Source organism: Entelurus aequoreus, linkage group LG03, assembly GCF_033978785.1.
Source record: "Entelurus aequoreus isolate RoL-2023_Sb linkage group LG03, RoL_Eaeq_v1.1, whole genome shotgun sequence".
In the NCBI taxonomy this organism is placed as follows: Eukaryota; Metazoa; Chordata; class Actinopteri; order Syngnathiformes; family Syngnathidae; genus Entelurus; species Entelurus aequoreus.
In genome coordinates this window covers 15,708,677-15,735,019 of record NC_084733.1, presented here as the reverse complement: position 1 = coordinate 15,735,019, position 26,343 = coordinate 15,708,677, and the positions used below count along the sequence as shown (strand labels likewise).

The 26,343-nt window shown below is 37.1% G+C and overlaps 1 protein-coding gene across 1 annotated transcript; it reads right to left on the bottom strand.

Moving 5' to 3' along the window:
* Positions 1 to 148: 148 nt before the first annotated feature.
* Positions 149 to 24,474, bottom strand: LOC133645577 (RNA polymerase II elongation factor ELL-like). Its single transcript, XM_062040420.1, has 12 exons — positions 24,157 to 24,474; positions 18,004 to 18,048; positions 17,783 to 17,907; positions 16,266 to 16,426; positions 14,435 to 14,733; positions 11,807 to 11,931; positions 9,133 to 9,565; positions 7,953 to 8,040; positions 7,810 to 7,876; positions 3,044 to 3,215; positions 969 to 1,013; positions 149 to 886 (listed from the first exon to the last, which is right to left on the bottom strand). Exons 1-12 carry the CDS (start codon positions 24,283 to 24,285, stop codon positions 761 to 763), a joined length of 1,815 nt encoding a protein of 604 aa, XP_061896404.1. The 5' UTR covers positions 24,286 to 24,474; the 3' UTR covers positions 149 to 760.
* Between the last annotated feature and the right edge of the window lie 1,869 nt (positions 24,475 to 26,343).

The window sequence follows — 26,343 nt, the reverse complement described above, 5'->3', positions numbered from 1 at the left end:
GGGTTAAAGTTCAGTGAGGACAACTAGCCAATCAACGTCCGCTTAGAACCATAAGGGGCGGGGTTATCGGTGTAATGTGTGGTCCTGTAATGCCTATAAACAAAGCGAAACTAGATAATTGCAATATAAAACACACCGAAGCAATTACTAGTTTAGAGAAATATTCAAATAGAAATTTATTCACATCTTTTCAGATTTAGATTTGTCTTTAAGTGTTTTTTTATAATAACTGAAGTGATCGAAAATAAGGGGAAAAAAGTACAGAAATTCTTGAAAATTTATTTAAGCATGCATTCTGTAAGATGCAACAACATGTAAGCATGCAACAAAGGTTTTCCACCTAAATCATTAGCGAAAAAACAGATCCCTGAATACAGTTTTCTTCTTTAGACATTTAGACAGAAGATGAACAGGCCTGAGGTGAAAGGACCCAACATGTTTGTTTCACCAACATTGTGTATGTAGAAAAAATAAATCTCAGCATAATTTACATGAATCAGCAGAGTGTGAACACTGACATGGTGCACATGATGCTAAAATACTCGCCATTCTCCATGTGCCATGTCTTGGATTAAAAGCTTTTTTTCCGACAGAGCTTGAATCACCTCGACAGCAGCGACCCTCCCACCGGCTGGTCTTCGTCACGTCCCGTGTGACCACCAGCCTATTTAGCGCCGAGTCCTGGCGCTCAGAGCTCGACTCCACCCGCGCCCGGTGCTTCTAAGTGTTGTGCGGCGAAATTAGATCCCGTCTTGCCTCTTCAGTTGGGGGCGATATGTTGCTGAAGCTGTTGCTGGTCGAACTTGGATATGAGCTTCTTGACGTGCGCCAGTTTGTTGTGGAGGTACTGACAGCGGATCCTGTCCTGGCTGTAGTTGGGGTTGGACTGATGGCAAACACACACACATTTAAATGCCAGATAAGGACGTAAACGTGTCACGTGTAGCTATTTAAAAAGTGGGAGTTACCTTTTTAATGTTGCTATAATCTTGCAGTATCTGATTATGAACAGTCTGCAGGAGACAGGAGACAGGATTAACTTAGGATGAAATAATAAATATAAACTTTGCTTTAGAAGAGCTGTCAAAACCGTGACAGAGTGAATGCATCAGCCGGAAGGAGACACTCTGAAACAACAATGGAGGAAAACCAGAGTCTCCTCTATTTACTTCTCAGAAGAAGGTAAGGGAATGGTGTTGATTAATAATTATTCATAAAATTATTCACTATAATTGAAATCACAGCAGGATATTTTCAACTTATATTATAATAAATGATTAATAGAGATGTCCGATAATATCGGACTGCTGATATTATCGGCCGATAAATGCTTTAAAATGTAATATCGGAAATTATAGGTATCGGTTTCAAATAGTAAAATGTATGACTTTTTAAAACGCCTCTGTACGGAGTGGTACTCGGACGTAGTGAGAAGTACAGATCGCCAATAAACCTTAAAGGCACTGCCTTTGGGTGCCGGCCCAATCACATAATATCTACGTCTTTTCACACACACACAAGCGAATGAAAGGCATACTTGGTCAACAGCCATACAGGTCACACTGAGGGTGGCGTTATAAACAACTTTAACACTGTTACAAATATGCGTCACACTGTGAACCCACACCAAACAAGAATGACAAACACATTTAGGGTGAACATCCGCATCGTAACACAACGTAAACACAACAGAACAAATACCCAGAACCCCTTGCAGCACTAACTCTTCCGGGACGCTACAATATACACCCCCCGCTATCCCTAGCCCCCCCCCCCCCCCACCTCAACCCAACCTACTCATGCACTCTCAGGGAGAGCATGTCCCAAATTCCAAGCTGCTGTTTTGAGGCATGTTAACAAAAATAATGCACTTTGTCATTTCAATGATAAATATGGCAGTGCCATGTTGGCATTTTTTTACATAACTTGAGTTGATTTATTTAGGAACATTTTGTTACATTGTTTATTGCATCCAGCGGGGCATCGCAACAAAATTAGGCATAATAATGCAGTGTTTCCCATAAACTGCCAAGATACCTGTGGCGGTGGGGGCGTGGCTATGGGCGTGGTCACCATGACATCATCGAGTAATTTGCATAATTTACTACAATGATATGATTTTCTCTAAAAAGGCTCAAAAAATGTATACTTACTAATTAATAATAACAGTTTTGTTTTAAACGTCCATCATCCATCCATTTTACAATATAATTACAAAACTTTATGTACATATTTATATACAGATTTGAACAATAAGTTATTCACTGAAATATATTTATTAATTGTGGTTCTTACAAAAAATATATCTTATAAAATATAAAAGCTAAAATGTCTCTTAAAGCTCTGCCCCTTTAATTAGTGCATACTAAATAATTTAACTTTAGCCTACTACTACAACCATATTATTTACCAGCAACATAAAGTGAAACAGAGGCAGAGGTGTCCTGCCACAGTCAGTAACAAATAAACAGAAAACAGTAGTGGTCAAATACAAATAAGGCAACAAGAGAAGTATCCTACACTTCTCTTTTGTAAAGTAAATCTGAACAGCCTATATGGGCATCTACATCAACTATATGATTTGCCTGAGAAGCTGGACAGGACAAAAAAAAAATAAAAAAAATAAAAATAATTTTTTAATTTGTTTTTTTATTTGTGGCGGACGTAATTCTTTCGTGGCGGGCTGCCACAAATAAATGAATGTGTGGGAAACACTGTAATGTGTTAATTCCACGACTGTATATATCGGTATCGGTTGATATCAGAATCGGTAATAAAGAGTTGGACAATATCGGAAATCGGCAAAAAAGCCACTATCTGACATCTCTAGTGTCATCACAGGAAAAGTGTCTGTAGCCTATTTAGAGGGCAGATATTATAAGTTTAGAATTATTTTTGGTCTTTTTCATTCATGATTAATTAATTGAATGTTATGTTGATTGTTTTTTGTTTTTACCTTGAATGAATGAAATAAAAACAAAAATGGAAATGAAAATAGACACCTCTCAGTGGGGGAAAAAGGAGGTTTAAGTTCCCGTCGCACCTTGTACTTATGGGAATCGTGGTGGAGCTGCTTGAGCTGCGTGTCGAGCTCCATGAACTGTCTCGTGACGCCGTCAATGCGGGCGTGCAGGTCTCGGTACTCGCTGTACTCCTTGTTGAACTCCTCCTTGTAACGCTGCCGCTGGGCGAGGCTGCAAATCCCGGTGTACTTCCTACACGACAAGTCAAGTCACAGAATACGATTACATTACTTCCGTAGAATTCAATTCACAAGATCTTTTTTTTTTTTGTCAAGGTAACTGCTAGTATTTTACTTACGGAAGCATTGGCACAATTCATTTAGCTACAATTCCTAAGGTCAAGCACAACCCGTAGGAAATAAAATCATTTGTTGCAGGGTCAAATTGTCATCATCACAAATTGTTATTTACATTCTTTACCTGTGTACAAAGAAGATAACCGCCGTATGATAAAACATAAAAACTATAACTTTAGTGTCCATTAATTAGGGATGCCGTAATGAGCAGCGGAGGTTGATTGCCTTGTATGTGCCTGGAGGTGAGTGCCTAGTCTCCAAACCACACTGCAAAACGTCAGTGTTCAAAAACAATAAAAAAAAATTAAAAAAAATTAGGGGTATTTTACTTGAACTAAGCAAAATTATCTGCCAATAGAACAAGAAAATTTGGCTTGTCAAGACTTTCCAAAACAAGTAAAATTAGCTAACCTCAATGAACCCCAAAATACCTTAAAATAAGTATATTCTCACTAACAAAAAGTGCACTTTTCTTGGTAGAAAAAACAAATATGAGACCTTTTTTCTCAATATGTTGAAAAATATTCTTAAATTAAGTAAATGCTAGTGCCATTATCTTGACATAATGATATGCACTCGGCATTGCATTTCTTGCATTTTCCCATCGATAACATGACATCATCGCGCCAAGTGCGTGCTCTTTCAGTCAATTAGTGCGCAAGGAATATATGTGTATATATATATATGTGTATATATATATATATATATATATATATATATATATATATATATATATATATATATATTACAGCCCGGCCCCCGGCCAAATTTTTTTTATTCTAATTTTGAAGAATTTATCTGAATGTGCATGAACTATTTCTGTTCAAAATTGTTTGAAATGTCACATGTTAAATGTTTAAATATTAACTGTCAGTTTACTGTACTGTGCCAACTGTACTACTATATGAGTACGTATGTTCTATTGTTTCATTGAAAATAAAACAGCAAAGTCCATTTGGCTGTCATCTGTTTTAATTATGAGACATAATATAGGTCAATGTAGGTCATAACATCTCAGCAACAAGCTGTAATATCTTACTGAGATCATTTAGGACCAAAACACTTAAAACAAGTAAAACACTCTAACATAAAATCTGCTTAGTGAGAAGAAGTATCTTATCAGACAGAAAATAAGCAAATATCACCCTTATTTGAGATATTTAATCTTACTTAAGATTTCAGTTTTTGCAGTGCAAAATTAGATTACTTTTTTCTTCTTCTTTATATTTCATATCTACACCATAGCCATTTTGGGCTGAGCATCTAGGACAGAAATGCATATACTTTGTAACACTGACTTCCATTTCTTGTTCTATGGTGTTCATCAAAGTGTTCCCTTTTGCCATTACTGGTACCTGTGAGTGACGCTGGGTAACAAAATAACACAAACTCTCCAACTTATTTCACTATTAGAGCTAATATTAAGGCTACTTTGAGAAAAAGAATGGAAAAGGTGAAATGTTTGCTTGGAGTGTCCCTTTTTCACTTCCGATACAATATTGGACCAGGTATCGGCCAATACCGATATTGATCCGATATGATATCTCCAGGTCTACGGTGAATGTTAAAGTTGACCAACTTCTCGGTTTATGGCCACAACCATCTACTATCCAGGTAAGAGGCAGGATTTTATGGACGCAACTAGGGCTGGGCGATATGGCCTTTTATTAATATCTCGATATTTTTAGGCCATGTCACGATACACGATATATATCTCGATATTTTGCCTTAGCCTTGAATGAACACTTGATGCATATAATCACAGCAGTATGATGATTCTATGTGTCTACATTAAACAATTCTTATACTGCATTAATATATGCTTATTTTAAACTTTCATGCAGAGAGGGAAATCGCAACTAAGTCAATTTACCAAAACTGTATTTATTAAACAGTTATTAAGCAGTGGCACAAACATTCATGTCATTTCCAAAACAGAAAGTCCAAGATTGTCAGACATTTTAAAACAAGCTACGAGTTTACTTTTGTGCATGATGTCACTAAGATGACATATCAAAACAACACTAAAGTGCACTTTTTGTACAGAAAGCCACTACAATAGTTTAAAACAAATAAAGTGCACTTTTGTGCATGATGTCACACAAGATATTTCCAATAACTGTCAAATAAAAAATTAGTTGCATAATAGGAAATCAAATAGTGTATGTCCTTCGCTCTGTGGTAGGTTACTGCGGACGTTATCTCCTTGACTATTTTTTTCATACGGTGTTGATGTGGAAATGGTTGCTTCGGCATTTTGTTGGCTGGCACCGGCCGGAGATGTTGACATGCGGAGTTTCAAGCACTCTTCATTCTCTAGCGGGTGACTTTTCAAATGCTGCTACAAATTAGCAGTAATGCTACTTTTTGTAGCAAAGCTTTTGCCGCATACTTGACACGTTACTGTTGTTTGTTCGACATATTCCCGCTTGAAGCCAAACCACCGCCAGACGATGGACCCCGTGCTGTTTTTCTTGGGAATTAATTCTTCTTCCTTCATTCGCACCTTCTTTCTCTCGTATTACCACTCGCACCGCTCCGCTAGCATCACAGCTAACTTTACCATGTGTGACGTTGCACGCGCGACAGTATGTGACGTATGTAAGAAGGTGCGCTTGTTTTGTGTCTCTGTGAGAAGGAGAGACAAGAAAGAGTGAGAAAAGCCTGTAGTGTAATGCCCGCAGCTAAAAGCAACTGTGTGAGAACGTATACTCAAATATCACGATAGTCATTTTCTATATCGCACAGAGACAAACCCGCCATATATCGAGTATATTCGATATATCGCCCAGCCCTAGACGCAATAAATGATTCCCGTTAGCTGCATTGTTAGCCACCAACTAAGATAATATGGACATTTTCGAAGAATGCCAGACACAAGGCACACTAAAATGATGTACGTCTGGAAGCCAAAGACAATAAGGCCAACTGGCCGCCCTAAAAGAATCACTTAAACTTTGAAAAAGTCAAGTATAAGGCTCTAGACCAGGGGTGGGCAATTAATTTTTACCGGGGGCCGCATGAGCAACCCGAGCACTGCTGGAGGGCCACATCGACAATATTTCAATTAAATTTTGCTCAATATTATTTTTGATATATACCGTAAGATAAATAATAATAATAATAATAATAATAATAATTAATAATAATAGTAATACTTCAACATAGTGTGTGTAACAGCATTCCATGACTAATATAAATAAATTAACATTAATAATAAATGACAGTAAAATCAGCACACGTATGACTGAGGAGTCATAGTTTAACTTTGTGTGGTATTTGACTTGTCCGACTTTTTGTGTGGCCATAAACGCACCAGTGGTTTAGTGCTATGCGTGTTGGTGACAGATGACAAGTTGGTTTTGGCCTGGTTTGTACGGCAGAAAATTACAAGTTTTTCGAGATAGAAGTGTTTTATTCATGTTTTTGGTGTGGTTATGGCCGAATATAAACAGTTTTGCTCAATAAAGTGATCGATATAATTCCTGTCCTCGAAGCATCTCGATAGAGGTGCTTCAATAATTGAACGGTGTTCAATTGAACGGTGTTGACGAACACCGTTAGGGCCGCTTGTTGTCACTGTCACTCAAAGTTGCATTGCAAAATTACATAGAATAAATATGTTTATTTTGTTTAGAATTCAGATGGGATTTGATTTGGTGCGCGGCATATATACTTGCTGCGCGCAGCGGACGCTTGAGCAGTGCGCAATTGCGCAGGCACGCACCTTAGAGGGAACGTTGCTTTGCAGTTCATGTCTTGTTGGAAACACGCCATTCTTCATCAACTTTTCTCTTTTTAGCGTCTCGGGTGTAAACCGTGCATCACTTGTCGCTGCATGTGCACCTTCACTCGCAGGTTGAACACGGACACACGCCCATAAATAATACTTTTCAAAATAAAAGCAGCACAGTTGTATTGCGCGCACGACATAGATGTTTTTTCAACTTTATTTTGTAATTTGTGATTGCAGCTGTCCACATTCACTCACAATCACGCACACGCATACGTCCACACGGAAGTAATACAAATAACGATTTTCAAAATAAAAGCAGCACCGTTGTATTGCACACTCGACATAGATACTTTTTGAAATTTATTTTGTAATTTATAATTGGCCTCACGCGGGCTGGACAGGGACGCACAAAGGGCCGGATGCGGCCCGCGGGCCGCAGAATGCCCAGGTCTGCTCTAGACAGAACAGAGTGGAAGGCGTTCGTCAAGAGACTTTCCACTGACAGGCCAACTGGGGTTTAGCTACCTCGTACTTGCAAGTTAGAATGCATAAAATAACATAAACATTTGTGTTCTTGTCTTACATAGTGATTGTGAAGGATAAGCAAAATAAAAAATAAAAAGTGCTGTTATCCATTAGGTGTTGTGCGACAACAGCTGGATTAGTTTTTTATAAGAATTTAAAGGTGAATTTTTTCAAGGAATTAAGGCTGAATTTTTAGGCTGCATTGTATCGAATATGATGCAATACTTACGTTAAATAATCAGTGCTTTCATCGACAGCTTGAGGTTCGTCGGAGTCAAACATCTCTTGAGCAGCTTCTGTCAAAGTCAAATAGTTAAACATGAAATAGTGTTTTTTATAAAGAATACGCCATCAGAGGTATTGTGCTCTCACCTGCACATTCCACAGCGCCTTGATTGGTTACATCCCTTGAACTCTCATCTCTTTTTCTTTCCTTGCTCCCTCTCATCCGCTCCTCCTTCTATTAAACCATGGAGTAAGAATACCGCAGGAAATAAATACCGTATTTTCCAGACTATAAGCCGCTACTTTTTTCTACGCTTTGGACCCTGAGGCTTATAAAACGGTGCGGCTAATTTATGGACTTTTCTTTAACCAAGACCAAGACGACTTTTTATGCATATTAGTACATGCTATCGTATTGTAATCAAGCTACCAGTGTTAGCATTAGCTAATATGCTAACACATTTACAAGTGTCTGTGTTAGTATTATCAACTTAGAATGGCGTTCTTTTTGTATTGTTTCTGTCAGAAAGTGTTTTAGTTTAATCTTATTCTGACGCAGTTTTAAGATGTTAGGTTGCCTGTGCTGTTATTTTAGCGATCTAGTCTGGGACGTCATTTCCTGTTTGTAGTGTTTTCTGCGTAATATGGGGTCTTGGGCGATGGTGTAAACAGCATCGTGTGCGTTCCTGACTAAAATGTAAGTATAAGTCGAATATAACACTGTTATCAATGCTAAAATGACTATAATGTGTTAGATGTTGCCTTAACCGAGTGTTTGTTTGCAACAATGTTTCTGCATGACGATATAATTCGCCAGCTCAACTTTCGCCCTCAACAGTAGTTACCCTATCCTACCACTAGAGGGCGACACAGACCACGTTTAAAGCACTGTCTAAATCAACAGTACTTATTCTCCATTCATTTCTAATGGACTGTTTAAATAGTCCATGTACATTTGTTTGTATATTTGTTTTATTGTTTTAATACATTTTAGAGTATATTATGTTATATATAACATTATATTATTGCATATTATATTGCCTAAATGTATCCTAATCATTCTTTGTATGTGTTCCCTTAAACCCTCTCTCTTGTGGGTCCATGACGATGACTTCTGTTTTGTTTGATTAACTGTTTTACTGCCGTTTGGAAACAATTAAGGTATGTAAATAAACATTTGCAAAATCTTTCTGTGTAAGTAACATATTTCATAACATATCGGCCTATAGTTTGGTGGAAAAATATTGTTTTTCTTTTTAAATTAAGTGGATGCGGCTATATAGTCCACTCTATAGTCCAGAAAATACGGTAGTACTCGTCTGCTCACCTGCTCTCTGTGTTTGCTCTTCTTTCTGTTGATGGTCTTCTTGTCTTCTTCAGGTACTTTAAGAGGCCGCTCGGCGTCGGCTTGAGACCCGGCCTTTTCCTGCAAACAGGAAGTTTGCTTGTCCGCATCAGGCGGACAGGCTGCCGACAAGGAGTCCAAAAGCTTGCGGGGGTCGAGCGAATGCTTCTTAGAGTCGCTGTGAGCCGCTTGGGGCGACACTTGGGGCGACGCTCCCGACGCGCCGATGACGTTGCCGGCCTCTTTGCGGGACAAGCGGGATATCCTGGTCTTCTTACTAATCAGAGGGTCGGTGTGCTCCTCGGCCAGGGAATGTTTGAGGCGGTGTGCCGGCGAGGAGTTGGGTGTGTCTCGGAGAGGGCTGACCCGGGTGTCGGGGACAGTGAGGAGGTTTTGTTGTGGCTGGAACAATCTCCTGCACACAGCAAGAATGCGCCTAATTACCACGAGCGACAACTAACAAGTAGAGATGTCCGATAATGGCTTTTTTACCGATATCCCGATATTGTCAAACTCTTAATTACCGATACCGATATCAACCGATACCGATATATACAGTTGTGGAATTAACACATTATTATGCCTAATTTTGTTGTGATGCCCCGCTGGATGCATTAAACAATGTAACAAGGTTTTTCAAAATAAATCAACTCAAGTTATGGAAAAAAATGCCAAACTGGCACTGCCATATTTATTATTGAAGTCACAAAGTGCATTATTTTTTTTAACATGCCTCAAAACAGCAGCTTGGAATTTGGGACATGCTCTCCCTGAGAGAGACTATGAGGAGGTTGAGGTGGGCAGGGTTGGGGGGGGCGGGGTGTGTATATTGTAGCGTCTCGGAAGAGTTAGTGCTGCAAGGGGTTCTGGGTATTTGTTCTGTCGTGTTTATGTTGTGTTACGGTGCGGATGTTCTCCCGAAATGTGTTTGTCATTCTTGTTTGGTGTGGGTTCACAGTGTGGCACATATTTGTAACAGTGTTAAAGTTGTTTATAAGGCCACCCTCAGTGTGACCTGTATGGCTGTTGACCAACTATGCCTTGCATTAACTTGTGAATGTGAAAAGCCGTAGATATTATGTGACTGGGCCGGCACGCAAAGGAAGTGCCTTTAAAGGCCTACTGAAACCCACTACTACCGACCACGCAGTCTGATAGTTTATATATCAATGATGAAATCTTAACATTATAACACATGCCAATACGGCCGGGTTAACTTATAAAGTGACATTTTAAATTTGCAGCTAAACTTCCGGTTCGAAACGCCTCTGAGGATGACGTATGCGCGTGACGTAGACCGGCGAACACGGGTATGCCTTCCACATTGAAGCCAATACGAAAAAGCTCTGTTTTCATTTCATAATTCCACAGTATTCTGGACATCTGTGTTCGTGAATCTGTTGCAATCATGTTCATTGCATTATGGAGAAGGAAGCTGAGCAAGCAAAGAAGAAAGTTGTCGGTGCGAAATGGACGTATTTTTCGAACGTAGTCAGCAACAACAGTACACAGCCGGCGCTTCTTTGTTTACATTCCCGGAAGATGCAGTCAAGATGGAAGAACTCGGATAACAGAGACTCTAACCAGGAGGACTTTTGACTTCGATACACAGACGCCTGTAGAGAACTGGGACAACACAGACTCTTACCAGGATTACTTTGATTTGGATGACAAAGACGCAGACGTGCTACTGTGAGTATGCAGCTTTGGCTTCTAAACATTTGATCGCTTGACCGTATGTGCGCAACTTTTTTTTGCGTATGTACGTAACTTTTTAAAAATATATAAGCTTTATGAACCTTGGGTTAGGTGAACGGTCTTTTGGGCTGAGTGATTGTGTGTGTTGATCAGGTGTTTGAATTGTATTGGCGTGTTCTATGGAGCTAGGAGCTAGCAGAGGAGCTAGGAGCTAGCGTAACAAACACGCAGGTGTTTTTATGCAGGATTAATTTGTGGCATTTTAAATATAAGCCTGGTTGTGTTGTGGCTAATAGAGTATATATATGTCTTGTGTTTATTTACTGTTGTAGTCATTCCCAGCTGAATATCAGGTCACCCCCGGCTCTCACAGCATCTTCCCTATCTGAATAGCTTCAACTCCCCACTAGTCCTTCACTTGCACTTTACTCATCCACAAATCTTTCATCCTCGCTCAAATTAATGGGGAAATTGTCGCTTTCTCGGTCCGAATCTCTCTCACTTCATGCGGCCATCATTGTAAACAATAGGGAACTTTGCGTATATGTTCAACTGACTACGTCACGCTACTTCCGGTAGGGGCAAGCCTTTTTTTTATCAGATACCAAAAGTTGCAATCTTTATCGTCGTTGTTCTATACTAAATCCTTTCAGCAAAAATATGGCAATATCGCGAAATGATCAAGTATGACACATAGAATAGATCTGCTATCCCCGTTTAAATAAAAAAAATTCATTTCAGTAGGCCTTTAAGGTTTATTGGCGCTCTGTACCTCTCCCTACGTCCGTGTACACAGCGGCATTTTAAAAAGTCATACATTTTACTTTTTGAAACAGATATCGATAATTATGAAACCAATACCGATAATTTCCGATATTACATTTTAAAGCATTTATCGGCCGATAATATCGGCAGTCCGATATTATCGGACATCCCTACTAACAAGTGCTGTTGTTACCTGACGAGGATCCGTTTAAGGAGCTGCTGGTCTCCTGATGTGTAACCAGGCCAGTCCTTCTGCAGCTCCTTGTACAGACCGTCCTTCAGGACCAAAGTGTTGTCTCTGTTGTTCAAATGGCCCACCTTGCACACAAAAAACAACAAGGACATGAGATGAGGAAATCGTCAATACAGTACCAGGCAAGGAACCATATTTGTTATACTTGACAGGTGTTCAGAAACGACCAGTTAATGCTAACCCCACCTTAGATTATAAAAATAACCTAAATAATTCTAAATAATCACCAAGTCTACTGTAGACTTGCTCATGCACGAGAACAGCCAATTGACGCAACTGCACCTCATACCAGTTAGTGATTGCTCCTCCTGCCAGTTGTTAATGATAACCACCAACATGCATGATAAAAGGGCCCGGGAGATATTGAAAAAATCCACAAAGCCACAGTTGATATCACGCTTGCTAATGCAGTCACTCCTCCAGCCAGGCCCTGCAATGAGGCGGCGACTTGTTCAGGGTGTACCCTGCCTTCCGCCCATGTGCAGCTGGGATAGGCTCCAGCACCCCCGCGACCCCAATAGGGACAAGTGGTAGGAAATGGATGGATGGACTCCTCCAGCTAGATATTAGTTAAAACCACCACCGTGCACCATATAAACAACCAAAATATCTTACAAATGATCCATCTCAGTGCACTTGCTAATGCAGAAGCACTTGTACGCAACGTAGACATGTCATATAATTAGGGATGAGTACTGAATCCGGCACTTTTTTGGCACCGACCGAATCCAATTCACATACAATCCAATGGCGCCATGTTACGGTAGCTGGGTTGCGCGTGACGTCACGCCCAGTTGCCTGACTTTGCACTTTGGCACTTGGCGATCACTCCAGCAGCACTGAGAGCGGACTCCGCCAAACTACCTCTCGGTAATGTTGCAATTTTCAATGCCAACAAAGCAATTGACTCAAGAAATGCTTTAACGTAAGTAAAGTAAGGCTCCACGTTTCCAAAAATGCGCGAGCTTGTTGCCAATATGCACTGGCTTTGCTATTGAAACGCTACTGATTCGCATTAGCGATTTTACAAGGCGATATCAACACCTCCATATTTGTTAATGAAAACTACAACTACGATGCACGTTACAATCAAACCGTTGGTGCGTAATAAGTACAATAATTACACTGCTAACATTTTTAGGGAACAACAAAAGACTAGACATTTTTCAAAGACTGAACTGACTTGCCAACACACCATGAACTATTCACTACTGCCATCTAACGTTTTGGACTTGCAACTCTATTCAGACTCAGAAATGTAATGATACAAAAACAAGATACAACAACTGGACAGCAGTTATCACAATCAGCTTTTTTTAAATCTTGCAATAAAAAAATTTGATTTTATCATCAAAAACAATTAACATTTGTTAACACACAAAAGTACCAAAAATTGGTACCGTTGAGTATCGGTATCGATTCCCAGGTAGCAGGAATTGATATCATATTGGTTGAAATGTGAACAGTACGCAACCCTACATAAAATCGACACGATTTCATCACTCCTCTTGCCACTTATTAATGATAATTACAACCTTGCGTATTAGAAATAACCATAAGAACTTTGGAAAATTTCCACAAGGCCACATACCTTGCCACACTTGCGCAAGCACAAGAACAGACAGACAATGTAGATGTGTCAACGTAATCAACACAAACATTCCTTTTGCCAGTTATAAATGATAATTACTATGGGTGTGGGAAAAAATTGATTCAAATTCAAATCGCCATTCTCACGTTGTACGATTCAGTATCGATTCTCATTTTTCAAAAAATCGATTTTATTTATTTTTTTATTTTTTTATTAATCAATCCAACAAAACAATACACAGAATACCATAACAATGCAATCCAATTCCAAAACCAAACCCAACCAAGCAACACTCAGAACAGCAATAATATCAACAAAAGTATCAATATTAGTAACAATTTCAACATAGCAGTGATTAAAAATCCCTCATTGACATTATCATTAGACATTTATAAAACATAAAAAATAAAAAAATAAAAATGAACAATAGTGTCACAGTGGCTTACACTTGCATCGCATCTCATAAGCTTGACAACACACTGTGTCAAATATTTTCACAAAGATAAAATAAGTCATATTTCTGGTTCATTTAATAGTTCAAACAAATTGACATTATTGCAATCAGTTGATAAAACATTGTCCTTTACAATTATAAAAACTTTTTACAAAAATCTACTACTCTGCTTGCATGTCAGCAGACTGGGGTAGATCCTGCTGAAATTTTATGTATTGAATGAATAGAGAATTGTTTTGAATCTGAAAAATATCGTTTTTGAATCGAGAATCGCGTTGAATAGAAAAAATCGATTTATAATCGAATCGTGACCCCAAGAATCGAAATTGAATCGAATCGTGGGACACCCAAAGATTCGCAGCCCTAATAATGACCATTTTGTACAATAGAAATAACCAGAAGATCTTGAAATAATCATTGCTGTTGCTCATGCTGAGTAGATATAATCAATTTGATCGCTCCACTCGTCAGTTATTAATGTTAACCACCTTGCAAAACAGAAAAATACTTTAAAAGTTATTACCTCTTTCAGCACAGAGGCCAGCATGTTTTTATCCCTGGGAGTCAGTCCGTCTTTCCGCAGTCTCAGCATCAGCTCGGGACTCTTGTACGGCCTCAGGGCCAGCAGGTGCGTCACTCTCTCTCTGATTGACCGCTGCTGCACCTCGCCCGCGCTCCTGCCGTTGGACACGCCGGCGCCCTTTGTCTTCCCCGTGCAGGCCCCTGCCGCCTTAATGCCGCTGAGGAGGGACTTGGCGGAGCGCCGGGGTTTGGTGAGGCTGGCCAGGGCCGGGGCCGGGGCACGCACCGTCACCTTCTTGCCTGCAGGGCAGCAGCAAAGGGAATCGGCATACTAATGTAAACAACAGGCAATGGCGCAGGACTCGCATCATTAAAGGTAACCTCATGCACTCAAATGTGTTGCTCTGTTTAAAAGGCAACTCATTACAAAGTCTCAGCGTATGGTCTGAGGTTTTGAAAAGCCATTAAATAAAATAGTATCAATATTATTATCATTATTATTATGTACAGTACAGGCCAAAAGTTTTGACACACCTTCTCATTCAATGTGTTTTCTTTATTTTCATGACTATTTACATTGTAGATTGTTACTGAAGGCATCAAAACTCTGAATGAACACATGTGGAATTATGTACTTAACAAAAAAAAGGTGAAATAACTGAAAACATGTTTTATATTCTAGTTTCTGCAAAATAGCCACCCTTTGCTCTGATTACTGTTTTGCACGCTATTGGCATTCTCTCAATGAGCTTCACGAGGTAGTCACCTGAAAGGGTTTTCACTTCACAGGTGTCATAGTTTTGATGCCTTCAGTGACAATCTACAATGTAAATAGTCATGAAAATAAAGAAAACCCATTGAAATGAGAAGGTGTGTCCAAACTTTTGGCCTGTACTGTATGTGTGTTTGTTGTGCGACTCCAATTCAAACTAAGACACCGCAGGCATTATTACAAATTTAAGAAAGTACCTACCGTATTTTTCCGACTATAAGTCGCAGTATTTGTCATAGTTTGGCCGGGGGTGCGACTTATACTCAGGAGCGACTTATGTGTGAAATTTTAACACATTACCGTAAAATATCAAATAATATTATTTAGCTCATTCACGTAAGAGACTAGATGTACAAGATTTCGTCGGATTTAGCGATTAGGAGTGACAGATTGTTTGGTAAACGTATAGCATGTTCTATATGTTATAGTTATTTGAATGACTCTTACCATAATATGTTACGTTAACATACCAGGCACGTTCTCAGTTGGTTATTTATGCCTCATATAACGTACACTTATTCAGCCTGTTGTTCACTATTCTTTATTTATTTATTTTAAATTGCCTTTCAAATGTCTATTCTTGGTGTTGGATTTTATCAAATAAATTTCCCCAAAAAATGTGACCTATACTCTAGTGCGACTTATATATGTTTTTTTTTTCTTAATTATGCATTTTCGGCCGGTGCGATTTATACTCCGGAGCGATTTATAATCCGAAAAATACGGTAAGTATTAAAAACCTCTATCTTCGGCTAAATTTACATAATTCATATCGTTTATACTGCACAACCCTATGTTGTTGTATGTGATATATGGCCTCCATTACGTTATAATGTATATGTGAAAAGTGGCTAAACAACGCTCATTAGCATTGAGGTTACAGGTTACAGACACACAAAGCAGCATGTTCCCAGTAGGGCTTACTAAATGCCCTTTTTCCGGCCTCAAAGCTAGATTCAATTTAAAATTGGTGTAAATAATATGACATAGAAGCTTTAATTTAAACACAGCCCAGATTAGAACATTACAAACAAGGGGGGGAAAACCCCTCACATCCTACCTTGGAAGCGGCCGCCTTGCTTGATAACGATGGCTCCCCTGCTGCGGGTCTCCTCCTCGGCCTGCGCCATGCTCTGCAAGGCTTTGTTGTACGAGTCATCCGTTGCCTTGACCGTCATCTTCTTCTGTATAACGCCGAGACATGACAGCTCCTGCACAGCGCTGCAGGAGGGGCGAGAGGAGGGTGATGCTTTAACAGTGTGAGGACATTTTGTTACTACTGTATATGCATCTCCTGTATATGCTCGTTGTCCTAAATTGGACAAAGAGCAACTGATTATATTTTGAGGGGGTGGTCCGAATCATTTCTACTACGTTACAAGGCTGGACTTCTCTGTGTGCGTATGCTAGCAGCCACGCCTCTGCCCACAGAGACAAAGATAGTTGATGACTGAGAAGAGGGTTTACTCCGTTTATGTCCTTTCACTATGGACCAATAGTAACAAGCTCAAAAATGTCAGGCAGATTTAGATTAAACTTTTAGGAAATGTCAGAAATGAGATAAGGAACAAGTGATTAGATTCTGGGTCTAATACGAATCATTGTCTGGATTCAGAAATTTTTTTCAAAGGAGTTTTTACTATTAGGAGATGTAGTTTGCACTTTCCATAAGTTAATACTGTGGAATGTAGCACTTATCAATAATGGATGTAAACTACATTCTTCTTTTTATAATTTGAATTTTTTATCATCGTTGAATAAAAACAAAAACACTTTGCCAATATCACACGTAACATCATGCCCCTTTTTTCTGGAGATGTTGTGTGCATCTTTTTCCAGAGAAAAAGTTGGTCAAACTCCAAAACGGTTCCTCTTCTGAGGCACTAGACTGTACTACAAATGATGTATACAGATGACCGTTTTTTATTTTTATTTTATATTTATATTTTAGATTACAATCATTATTACATTTTACACCTATATATGTTTACAAAATAAACACATATACACAATATAAAATAAAGTATAATACTTATTATAATAATTAATATAATTGTCTAAAATATGATATACCGGTATACACATTATAAAATAATTGTTAAAAAAAATATATAATTCTCTAAAACAATATAGACATTATAAAATAAATAATGATTAATAAATACAATTGTCTAAAACATTTTTTATATATAAAAGGATTAAATGATAATATATACATTTAATTGTCTAAAATGTATATATTATAAAATTAATAATAAAGATAATCATATCAAATAATATTCGCATGAAAAAAAATAAAAAAAATAAACATAATTTTCAAAACATTATATACATAACAAAATAAATGATTAATAAATATTATCATCTAAAATAATATATATATATTATGAAAATAAATTATAATAAATAAATATAATTGTTTAAAATGTATACATATTATAAAAATCATCGGAAAATCATAAAAAGTAATACACAGATAATTATAATAATAATAGCAATAACAGTAATGACTATTTTGAACACCGTTTGAGTATATAGAGTAATTTTTTTCTGTGTGCTTTGTGGTTTCGTTTGTACCCTTTGCTGCTGAGTTGCTGGATGCAGTCAAAGCTGCCGTGCGGATTTTCCTTGGCAACGTTGGTCACGCCAAACATGAAGATCCTTGCTTCACCTCCCTTCTTGGAGCAAGGGATTGTGATTTTCTGCAGTGAGAGAAAGGGAATATTTTCATTTAGGACACAAAAAAAAGTAGGAATTATTCTATTATGAAGAGAAGTCGACTCAAAAGTGATTCTCACCCCCTGGTTGCCATTGAAACAGATGGTGGGAGCGGCAGATGAAGCCTAAAAAGAAAGGGCAGCTCAATTTAAGGACAGATCTACCAAAAAACATAAAATTATAATTTTAAACACTTGTTTTTTTCTCCTTTTTCTGGACCCCACAGTCCTCAAGCACCCATTCATTGACGCCACCCACCATGTTCCAAATGTGTGTTAAAATGGATATTTAAAGTATGATTCATTCAGTATGCAAGTGGATTGTTTTTCCCATTTCTTCTTCCCCCTCTTGACAGCAGAACTGTGTAGTCATCCCACATGTCGCTGTCTGGAAAGGACTTCTGTACATCTTGTTTCTCTTTTAACTGAATACATTTAATGACGTTACTTTCCAAAGAGAACGGTCACAAACATGTCTTAACTTGTCACTTCAGTTGTTATATCTGTACTTTTACAAAAGAGGAATCCCCACATATCAGTGTTTGCCATATATTCCAGGGTTTCCCCTAATGTAACTGATGGTGGCTCACCACCAGGACAAAATCAAATAAAATAAGAGTTTTTATGCATTAAAAAAGTAATATACTGTATCGTAGCCTCCAGAAGAAGTCAAAAGCTATTTTTTAACTTTTATTGCCAATGATATGCTAAAAACCAGCCAAATTCCAACAGGTTTTACTTCTAGTGCAAACACTTTCATCTCTGTGCGTCCCCAAACACAAAACAACAAGGGTGTGTAACGACTGATCGATGTATCGATAGATCGATTTATATTCCTTAATTTCAAGTGTATGGATCTGTGCTCGGCAAGTTTGCGATCCAAGATCTCTTTAAAAGGAAATTGATCAATGTTATTGATACTAGCAAAAAGAAAACATTGGATGTGAGGTTTAAAACTTTAAAACTACAAACTAGGGCTGGACGATATGGTTGAAAACTGTAACACGACATACATTTTTTATATTGTTCGATATGGATAATTATTGATTTTTTAATGACTTATTTAAGCCTGCCAATAAATACACTAATGCAGTTCCCAACTTGCCATGGGTGCTTTTTATCAGTGGCGAAGGTGTCTGGTAGCCAGTTAAGAAGAGCGCAGCTAAGGTGGTGCAATAAATGTTTTAAAAATTTGAATTTAGTTTCGGTTTTGAGACACTAGATGGCAGTAGTGTATAAGCTATTGAACACTACACAGAGTAGTTTGGGAAGCAACTAATTGAACCGACACATTGGAAGTGTCAGGATGTTGCCGCACAATCAGCATTCAAATAAAAAAACTAAAGACAAGTTTCTGTTATTGAGTGGAAACTTGATCTATCAAGATATTACAGTTTCTCTTCTCACTCCATGCAGAGATTCCACACTGCCACAGCGAGATAGAAAGACGGCGCAACCAATCTTGGTAGTTGATACTGTTACGTGATTGGCTGTTAGCGTGTCCCTCCTATTGCTCTGTGACACTTCCTGTTTCCTGTTTGCTGGGCTCCCAGAGCGTGACTGACCTTATCCAATAAATCTTGCTTCATAATTCGTTTTCCTCCAACCAAATAATGTAAACAAAACTTTCAAATGTCTCTGAGTGCATTAACAAGGCTCTGTGGATTGACTGAAGGAGTTTTAAATCCAAAGGAAAAAACTTGTTCGTGTCCCGGCCGATACTGTTCCAGATTAAGGTTGCTATTGTTCTGGACTATCTTGCCAGTTGTGCGGAAAGTTAATCAGTTTGGAGTGCACAAATGCAGCAAATACTATATTGTGGCTAACGTTTACCTATATTAATGACAAACTGCAGTAAAATGCTTGACAGTTAGTATTACCGTTTTAAATTGTAATTTTCGTAAAACTGTGTCTGATTACCAGACTTTGATAAACGAATGGTGGTGCCGCTCATTTCCTGGACAAGACTAATTTAACACTCAAATAACGACATTATGACTCTAAAAAAGCCAGAGCAATATTGAATGTTTCTTTTGCCACATAAAATATATTTACAGTATGTGTGTCTATTGTTTACTGTATTTTTCGGACTATAAGTCGCAGTTTTTTTCATAGTTTGGCCAGGGGTGCGACTTATACTCAGGAGCGACTTATGTGTGAAATTATTAACACATTACCGTAAAATATCAAATAATATTATTTAGCTCATTCACGTAAGAGACTAGACGTATAAGATTTCATGGGATTTAGCGATTAGGAGTGACAGATTGTTTGGTAAACGTATAGCATGTTCTATATGTTATAGTTATTTGAATGACTCTTACCATAATATGTTACGTTAACATACCAGGCACGTTCTCAGTTGGTTATTTATGCGTCATATAACGTACACTTATTCAGCCTGTTGTTCACTATTCTTTATTTATTCTAAATTGCCTTTCAAATGTCTATTCTTGGTGTTGGGTTTTATCAAGTACATTTCCCCAAAAAATGCGACTTATACTCCAGTGCGACTTATATATGTTTCTTTCCTTCTTTATTATGCATTTTTGGCCGGTGCGACTTATACTCCGGAGCTACTTACAGTCTGAAAAATACGGTATTTATTTTCTTTAAAAACTATACAACTTGGATAAAAGACTTCTTTGTGTGTATAAGTACTTTTTGAGCACAGTCAATAATACTGTGATTACTAAAATAATCGATAGCTGCAGGCCTAGTCACAATAACCTGCAATATTACATTTTTATATCGTTACATCCCTAATCGTGACTCAAAAACAAAAAAGCCAATACCCAGCCTTCTGGAAAACGCATAAGACGTTGTTTGTTTACTTCACGTAAAAAAATAAGTTAACACCGTTAAAAGGGTTATAAAACAAACAAATTTCCCCCCCAGAACTCAAAATTCTCCTCTATGACCCCAATTGTCTTATTTTAAAATGTAATGAAGGGGGCTCCTGGATATTGTTGTCTTAACAATGACGGTTAAAGGGGACCTACTAAGCAAAACCAACCTTCTCACCTATTGGTGCCTTTCTTTGTGTATTTGAGATCTGCATGAGTCTTGAAAATTTCAAATCAAACCGTGGAGGCATGGCGGACATATTTAGAAAACAATCCTGCATTCCTTCATACTTCCTCTAAACAACCGGTTTGGAATTTGCTCTGTCCTGTGACGTTTTTGGTGACGTCAGCAAATTTACCCAAAGTGCTTTGCGCGACTCCGCCATTGTAGTCAATAAGCTCCTTTTTCACTATACCGGAGTTCAACAACCCGTGGCTCTCCAGCCGCATGCGGCTCTTTAGTGCCACCCTAGTGGCTCCTAAATAGTTAATGAATTTGCCTATGAATTTTATTATTTAAAATTTTTTTTACATAAAGAGTAAAAAAAAATCTGTGAATTCGACCACTGTTTTTACAGAAAAAAATGGCAGCTTAGTTGCCAGACTTTTACTGTAAAATATATGGTGTTATTTTATTATTATTTTTACAACATATTACTGTAAATAGAAATACAGTACCGCTGTTTAATTTTATTTTGGCAACTCCGTTGCCAGTTTTTTACCATAATAAAATGTGGTACCATAAAATCATCAACCGTGGATTTAAAAAAAACAACTGACAGCTTAGTCGACGGAATTTTACTGTAAAAAAAAACAAACATTGGTCTTTTTTTTTTCAACTTACAGTAATATGCTGTAAAAATCTCCCTAAATTTTACAGTAAAATCAATTGGTCATTTTTATAGTGTACAATTTGGTGGATAACTTGCTTCAAAACCATAAGTTAAGCAGATATTTAAGTATTTATTTGGATTTTGACCAACAAAGTTGGATAATATAATATTTGTTGCAACATTGGACACTATTTTTTCCCCTAAACTAGAAAAAAAAACCTAATACCTTTAATAAGTAAATAAGAAAGTAAAGAAAGAAAATGTAAGGTATTTTATTGACACATATTATTTCCAGGCTTTTGCGGGCCATATAAAATGACGTGGAGGGCCAGATCCGGCCCGCGGGCCTTGAGTTTGACATCTGTGTACTAGACACACTAATGAGCTAGTTTATAGATGTACAATAAAACTCCTCATAGGAAGTTGCCATTTGTTATAACTTTGTGACATGATACAATGCACATTAATGAACATATCAAATATAAATGTGATAGATTGTAGCCAAAGGCTGATTTCCATCTGCATCTCATTGCAAAGAAACAAGCCCAGGGCTCCCACTAATTCAGCATTATAGTGACGTGTATTTTTTTACAAGTGGGAAGCCGGCCCCTGAAAATAATGCCTACATTAAACCGGTCGGTGGTGCAAAAAAGGTCGGGGACCACTGATGTAGACAACAAGGAAGTGGCCTATTGGTTAGAGTGTCTGCCCTGAGATCGGTAGGTTGTGAGTTCAAACCCCGGCCGAGTCTATATATATATATATATTAGGGCTGCAACAACTAATCGATTATTAAAATAGTTGCCGATTAATTTAGTCATCGATTCGTTGGATCTATGCGCAGTTTTTTTTTGTTTTTTTTTAATAAACCTTTATTTATAAACTGCAACATTTATAAACAGCTGAGAAACAATCAAAATAAGTATGGTGCCTGTATGCTGTTTTTTTTCAATAAAATACTGGATAGGATAGAAATGTAGTAGTATATGTAGTAGTAGTAGTAGTATTTTATATATATATATATATATATATATATATATAAATATATATATATATATATTATATATATATATATATATATATATATATAAAATTTTGTGGAATAGCCTTAATTTCTAAGAACAAGAATAGACTGTCGAGTTTCAGATGAAAGTTCTCTTTTTCTGGCCATTTTGAGCGTTTAATTGACCCCACAAATGTGATGCTCCAGAAACTCAATCTGCTCAAAGGAAGGTCAGTTTTGTAGCTTCTGTAACGAGCTAAACTGTTTTCAGATGTGTGAACATGATTGCACAAGGGTTTTCTAATCATCAACTAGCCTTCTGAGCCAATGAGCAAACACATTGTACCATTAGAACACGGGAGTGATAGTTGCTGGAAATGGGCCTCTATACACCTATGTAGATATTGCACCAAAAACCAGACATTTGCAGCTAGAATAGTCATTTACCACATTAGCAATGTATAGAGTGTATTTCTTTAAAGTTAAGACTAGTTTAAAGTTATCTTCATTGAAAAGTACAGTGCTTTTCCTTCAAAAATAAGGACATTTCAATGTGACCCCAAACTTTTGAACGGTAGTATATATATATATATATATATCTCGGTTGGTAGAGTGGCCGTGCCAGCAACTTGAGGGTTCCAGGTTCGATCCCCGCTTCTGCCATCCTAGTCACTGCCGTTGTGTCCTTGGGCAAGACACTTTACCCACCTGCTCCCCGTGCCACCCACACTGGTTTAACATGTGACTTAGATATTGCGTTTCACTATGTAAAAGCAATTTTAAGTCACTAGAGAAAAGCGCTATATAAAAAAAATTTAAAATAAAAAATGGGTCCCATTACCTCCCTGCTTGGCACTCAGCATCAAGGGTTGGAATTGGGGGTTAAATCACCAAAAATTATTCCCAGGCGCTGCCACTGCTGCTGCCCACTGCTCCCCTCACCTCACAGGAGGTGATCAAGGGTGATGGGTCAAATGCAGAGAATAATTTCGCCACACCTAGTGTGTGTGTGACAATCATTGGTACTGTAACTTTAAGTGTTTTAAGTAGTTTTGAAAAAAATCATAACATGGCCCCTTTAATGGGTCAGCTGGTGGTTTCCCTTGCCACTCTCATCCTTATGCTGACCTGTGGTCGCCATAGTGACACACCATGACGTCACTGGAAAGTCCAACAAGGAGAAGATGGGTGTTTTTTCAACGTTAGTGAGATGGCCCATTTCTGTAACAACTGGGAGGTGCTTCCTTCAATAGAGGAACTTCGCACTCCCTTTACCTCCATTTTTAAAGTTGCTCGGCCTTGCCAGGTGAGCACTTAAGAGCTACAGCCATTTTTTTTTTAAGTGTTTTTTTTTTCCCCCTCAGAAAAAGTGAGCCAAGTAGCAAACAATAGACCCCCCCCCCCCCCCCCGCCACCAACACCATCACTCTTTCCTAACAAGTGTTAAAAAGCTCTTTTTGACACGTTACATAACGCGGGGTTCCACTGAAGAGCCAAAGGCTGAAAAGCAGAGCTAGGACGGCTAAGAGCGGAGCTAACAATGCTAGCCTACCTTGTCGTGGTGAAGGGCGCTAATGGCTCCCGCCGCACTGTCAGTTAGTTTGACGTGAAACACCGACACGTTCGCGCCGCGGCAGCCACTGGACAGCCCGTAGCCGCGGTTCTCCTCTAGCGCCAGCATGCCGCAGCGAGGGCACCGCCAGCCGCCGGCTTCCGTCCAAGTGAACCACGGCGAGGAGGTAAACAAACGGACATTGGCGGAGGGATAGAAGAAGAGCGGCCACGCTTGTCTCGGGTCTGCTTGCTGTGCTGCTGCTCGCGGCTGATGATTCCTCCGCCGCGCGCGCTTCTCCGATGGACGGTGTCTGACGTCACCACGCATGCGTGTGCGTGATTGGCCAGAGGCGTCAATAGATGGTGACGCGGGTGGTGACGTAGGCGCGTCTACTTCCTGTTTTGGTTTACTCATCTGGGAATTTCTTCACATAGTGTCAAAGTTGCCTGAGGCTTTGTGAGCGTTTTAAAAAAAATGAAACTTTATTTATTTATTTATATATATATATATATATATACATATATATACAAATACACATATATATGTATGTGTGTATATATATATATATATATATATATGTGTGTGTGTGTATATATATGTGTATACAGTACATATATATATATATATATATACATATATATACAAATACACATATATATGTATGTGTGTATATATATATATATATATATATATATATATATATATATATATATATATATATATATATATATATATATATATATATATATATATATATATATAAACGTAGGGATTGGCTTACTAAAATACATTTTAATTTACATGGTTAAAAAGATATATATATATATATATATATATATATATATATATATATATATATATATATATATATATATATATATATATATATATATATATATATATATATGAATCATGTTTACTAAAGTATATTTAAATTAAAATGATTGTATATATATATATATATATATATATATATATATATATATATATATATATATATATATATATATGAATCATGTTTACTAAAGTATATTTAAATTAAAATGATTGTATATATATATATATATATATATATATATATATATATATATATATATATATATATATATATATATATATATATATATATATATATATATATATATATATAAACGTAGGGATTGGCTTACTAAAATACATTTGAATTTACATGGTTAAAAAGATATATATATATATATATATATATATATATATATATATATATATATATATATATATATATATATATATATATATATATATATATAAATCATGTTTACTAATGTATATTTAAATTAAAATTATTTTATATATATATATATATATATATATATATATATATTTATATATATATATATATATATATATATATATATATATATATATATATATAAATAAATCATGTTTACTAAAGTATATTTAAATTAAAATTATTGTATATATAGGGTGTACCCCGCCTTCCGCCCGATTGTAGCTGAGATAGGCTCCAGCGCCCCCCGCGACCCTGAAGGGAATAAGCGGTAGAAAATGGATGGATGGATATATATGTATATATATATATATATATATATATATATATATATATATATATATATATATATATATATATATATATATATATAAACGTAGGGATTGGCTTACTAAAATACATTTGAATTTACATGGTTAAATAAAGATATATATATATGTATATGTATATATATATATATATATATGTATATATATATATATATATATATATATATATATATATATATATATATATATATATATTATATATATAAATAATATAATAATATATATATAAATATACTAAAGTATATTTAAATGAAAATTATTTGATATATATATATATATATATATATATATATATAATTTATATATATATAAAATAATTTTAATTAAAAATACTTTAGTAAACATGATTTTACTGATAAAAAAATATTATATATATATATATATATAGGGGCAGCACGGTGACACAGGGGTTAGTGCATGTGCCTCACAATACAAAGGTCCTGATTAGTGCCGGGTTCAATCCTGGGCTCGGGATCTTTCTGTGTGGAGCTTGCATGTTCTCCCCGTGACTGCGTGGGTTCCCTCCGGGTACTCCGGCTTCCTCCCACCTCCAAAGACATGCACCTGGGGTTAGGTTGATTGGCAACA

Bases quoted from the DNA above. Each gene is read 5' to 3' on its own strand.
- LOC133645577 (XM_062040420.1), bottom strand. From the start codon at position 24,285: ATGCTGGCGCTAGAGGAGAACCGCGGCTACGGGCTGTCCAGTGGCTGC. The intron at 7,877-7,952 runs GTGAGAGCACAA...TGACTTTGACAG, and splicing joins AGGCGCTGTGGAATGTGCAG to AAGCTGCTCAAGAGATGTTT. The intron at 1,014-3,043 runs GTGCGACGGGAA...TGTCTCCTGCAG, and splicing joins ACGATTCCCATAAGTACAAG to ACTGTTCATAATCAGATACT.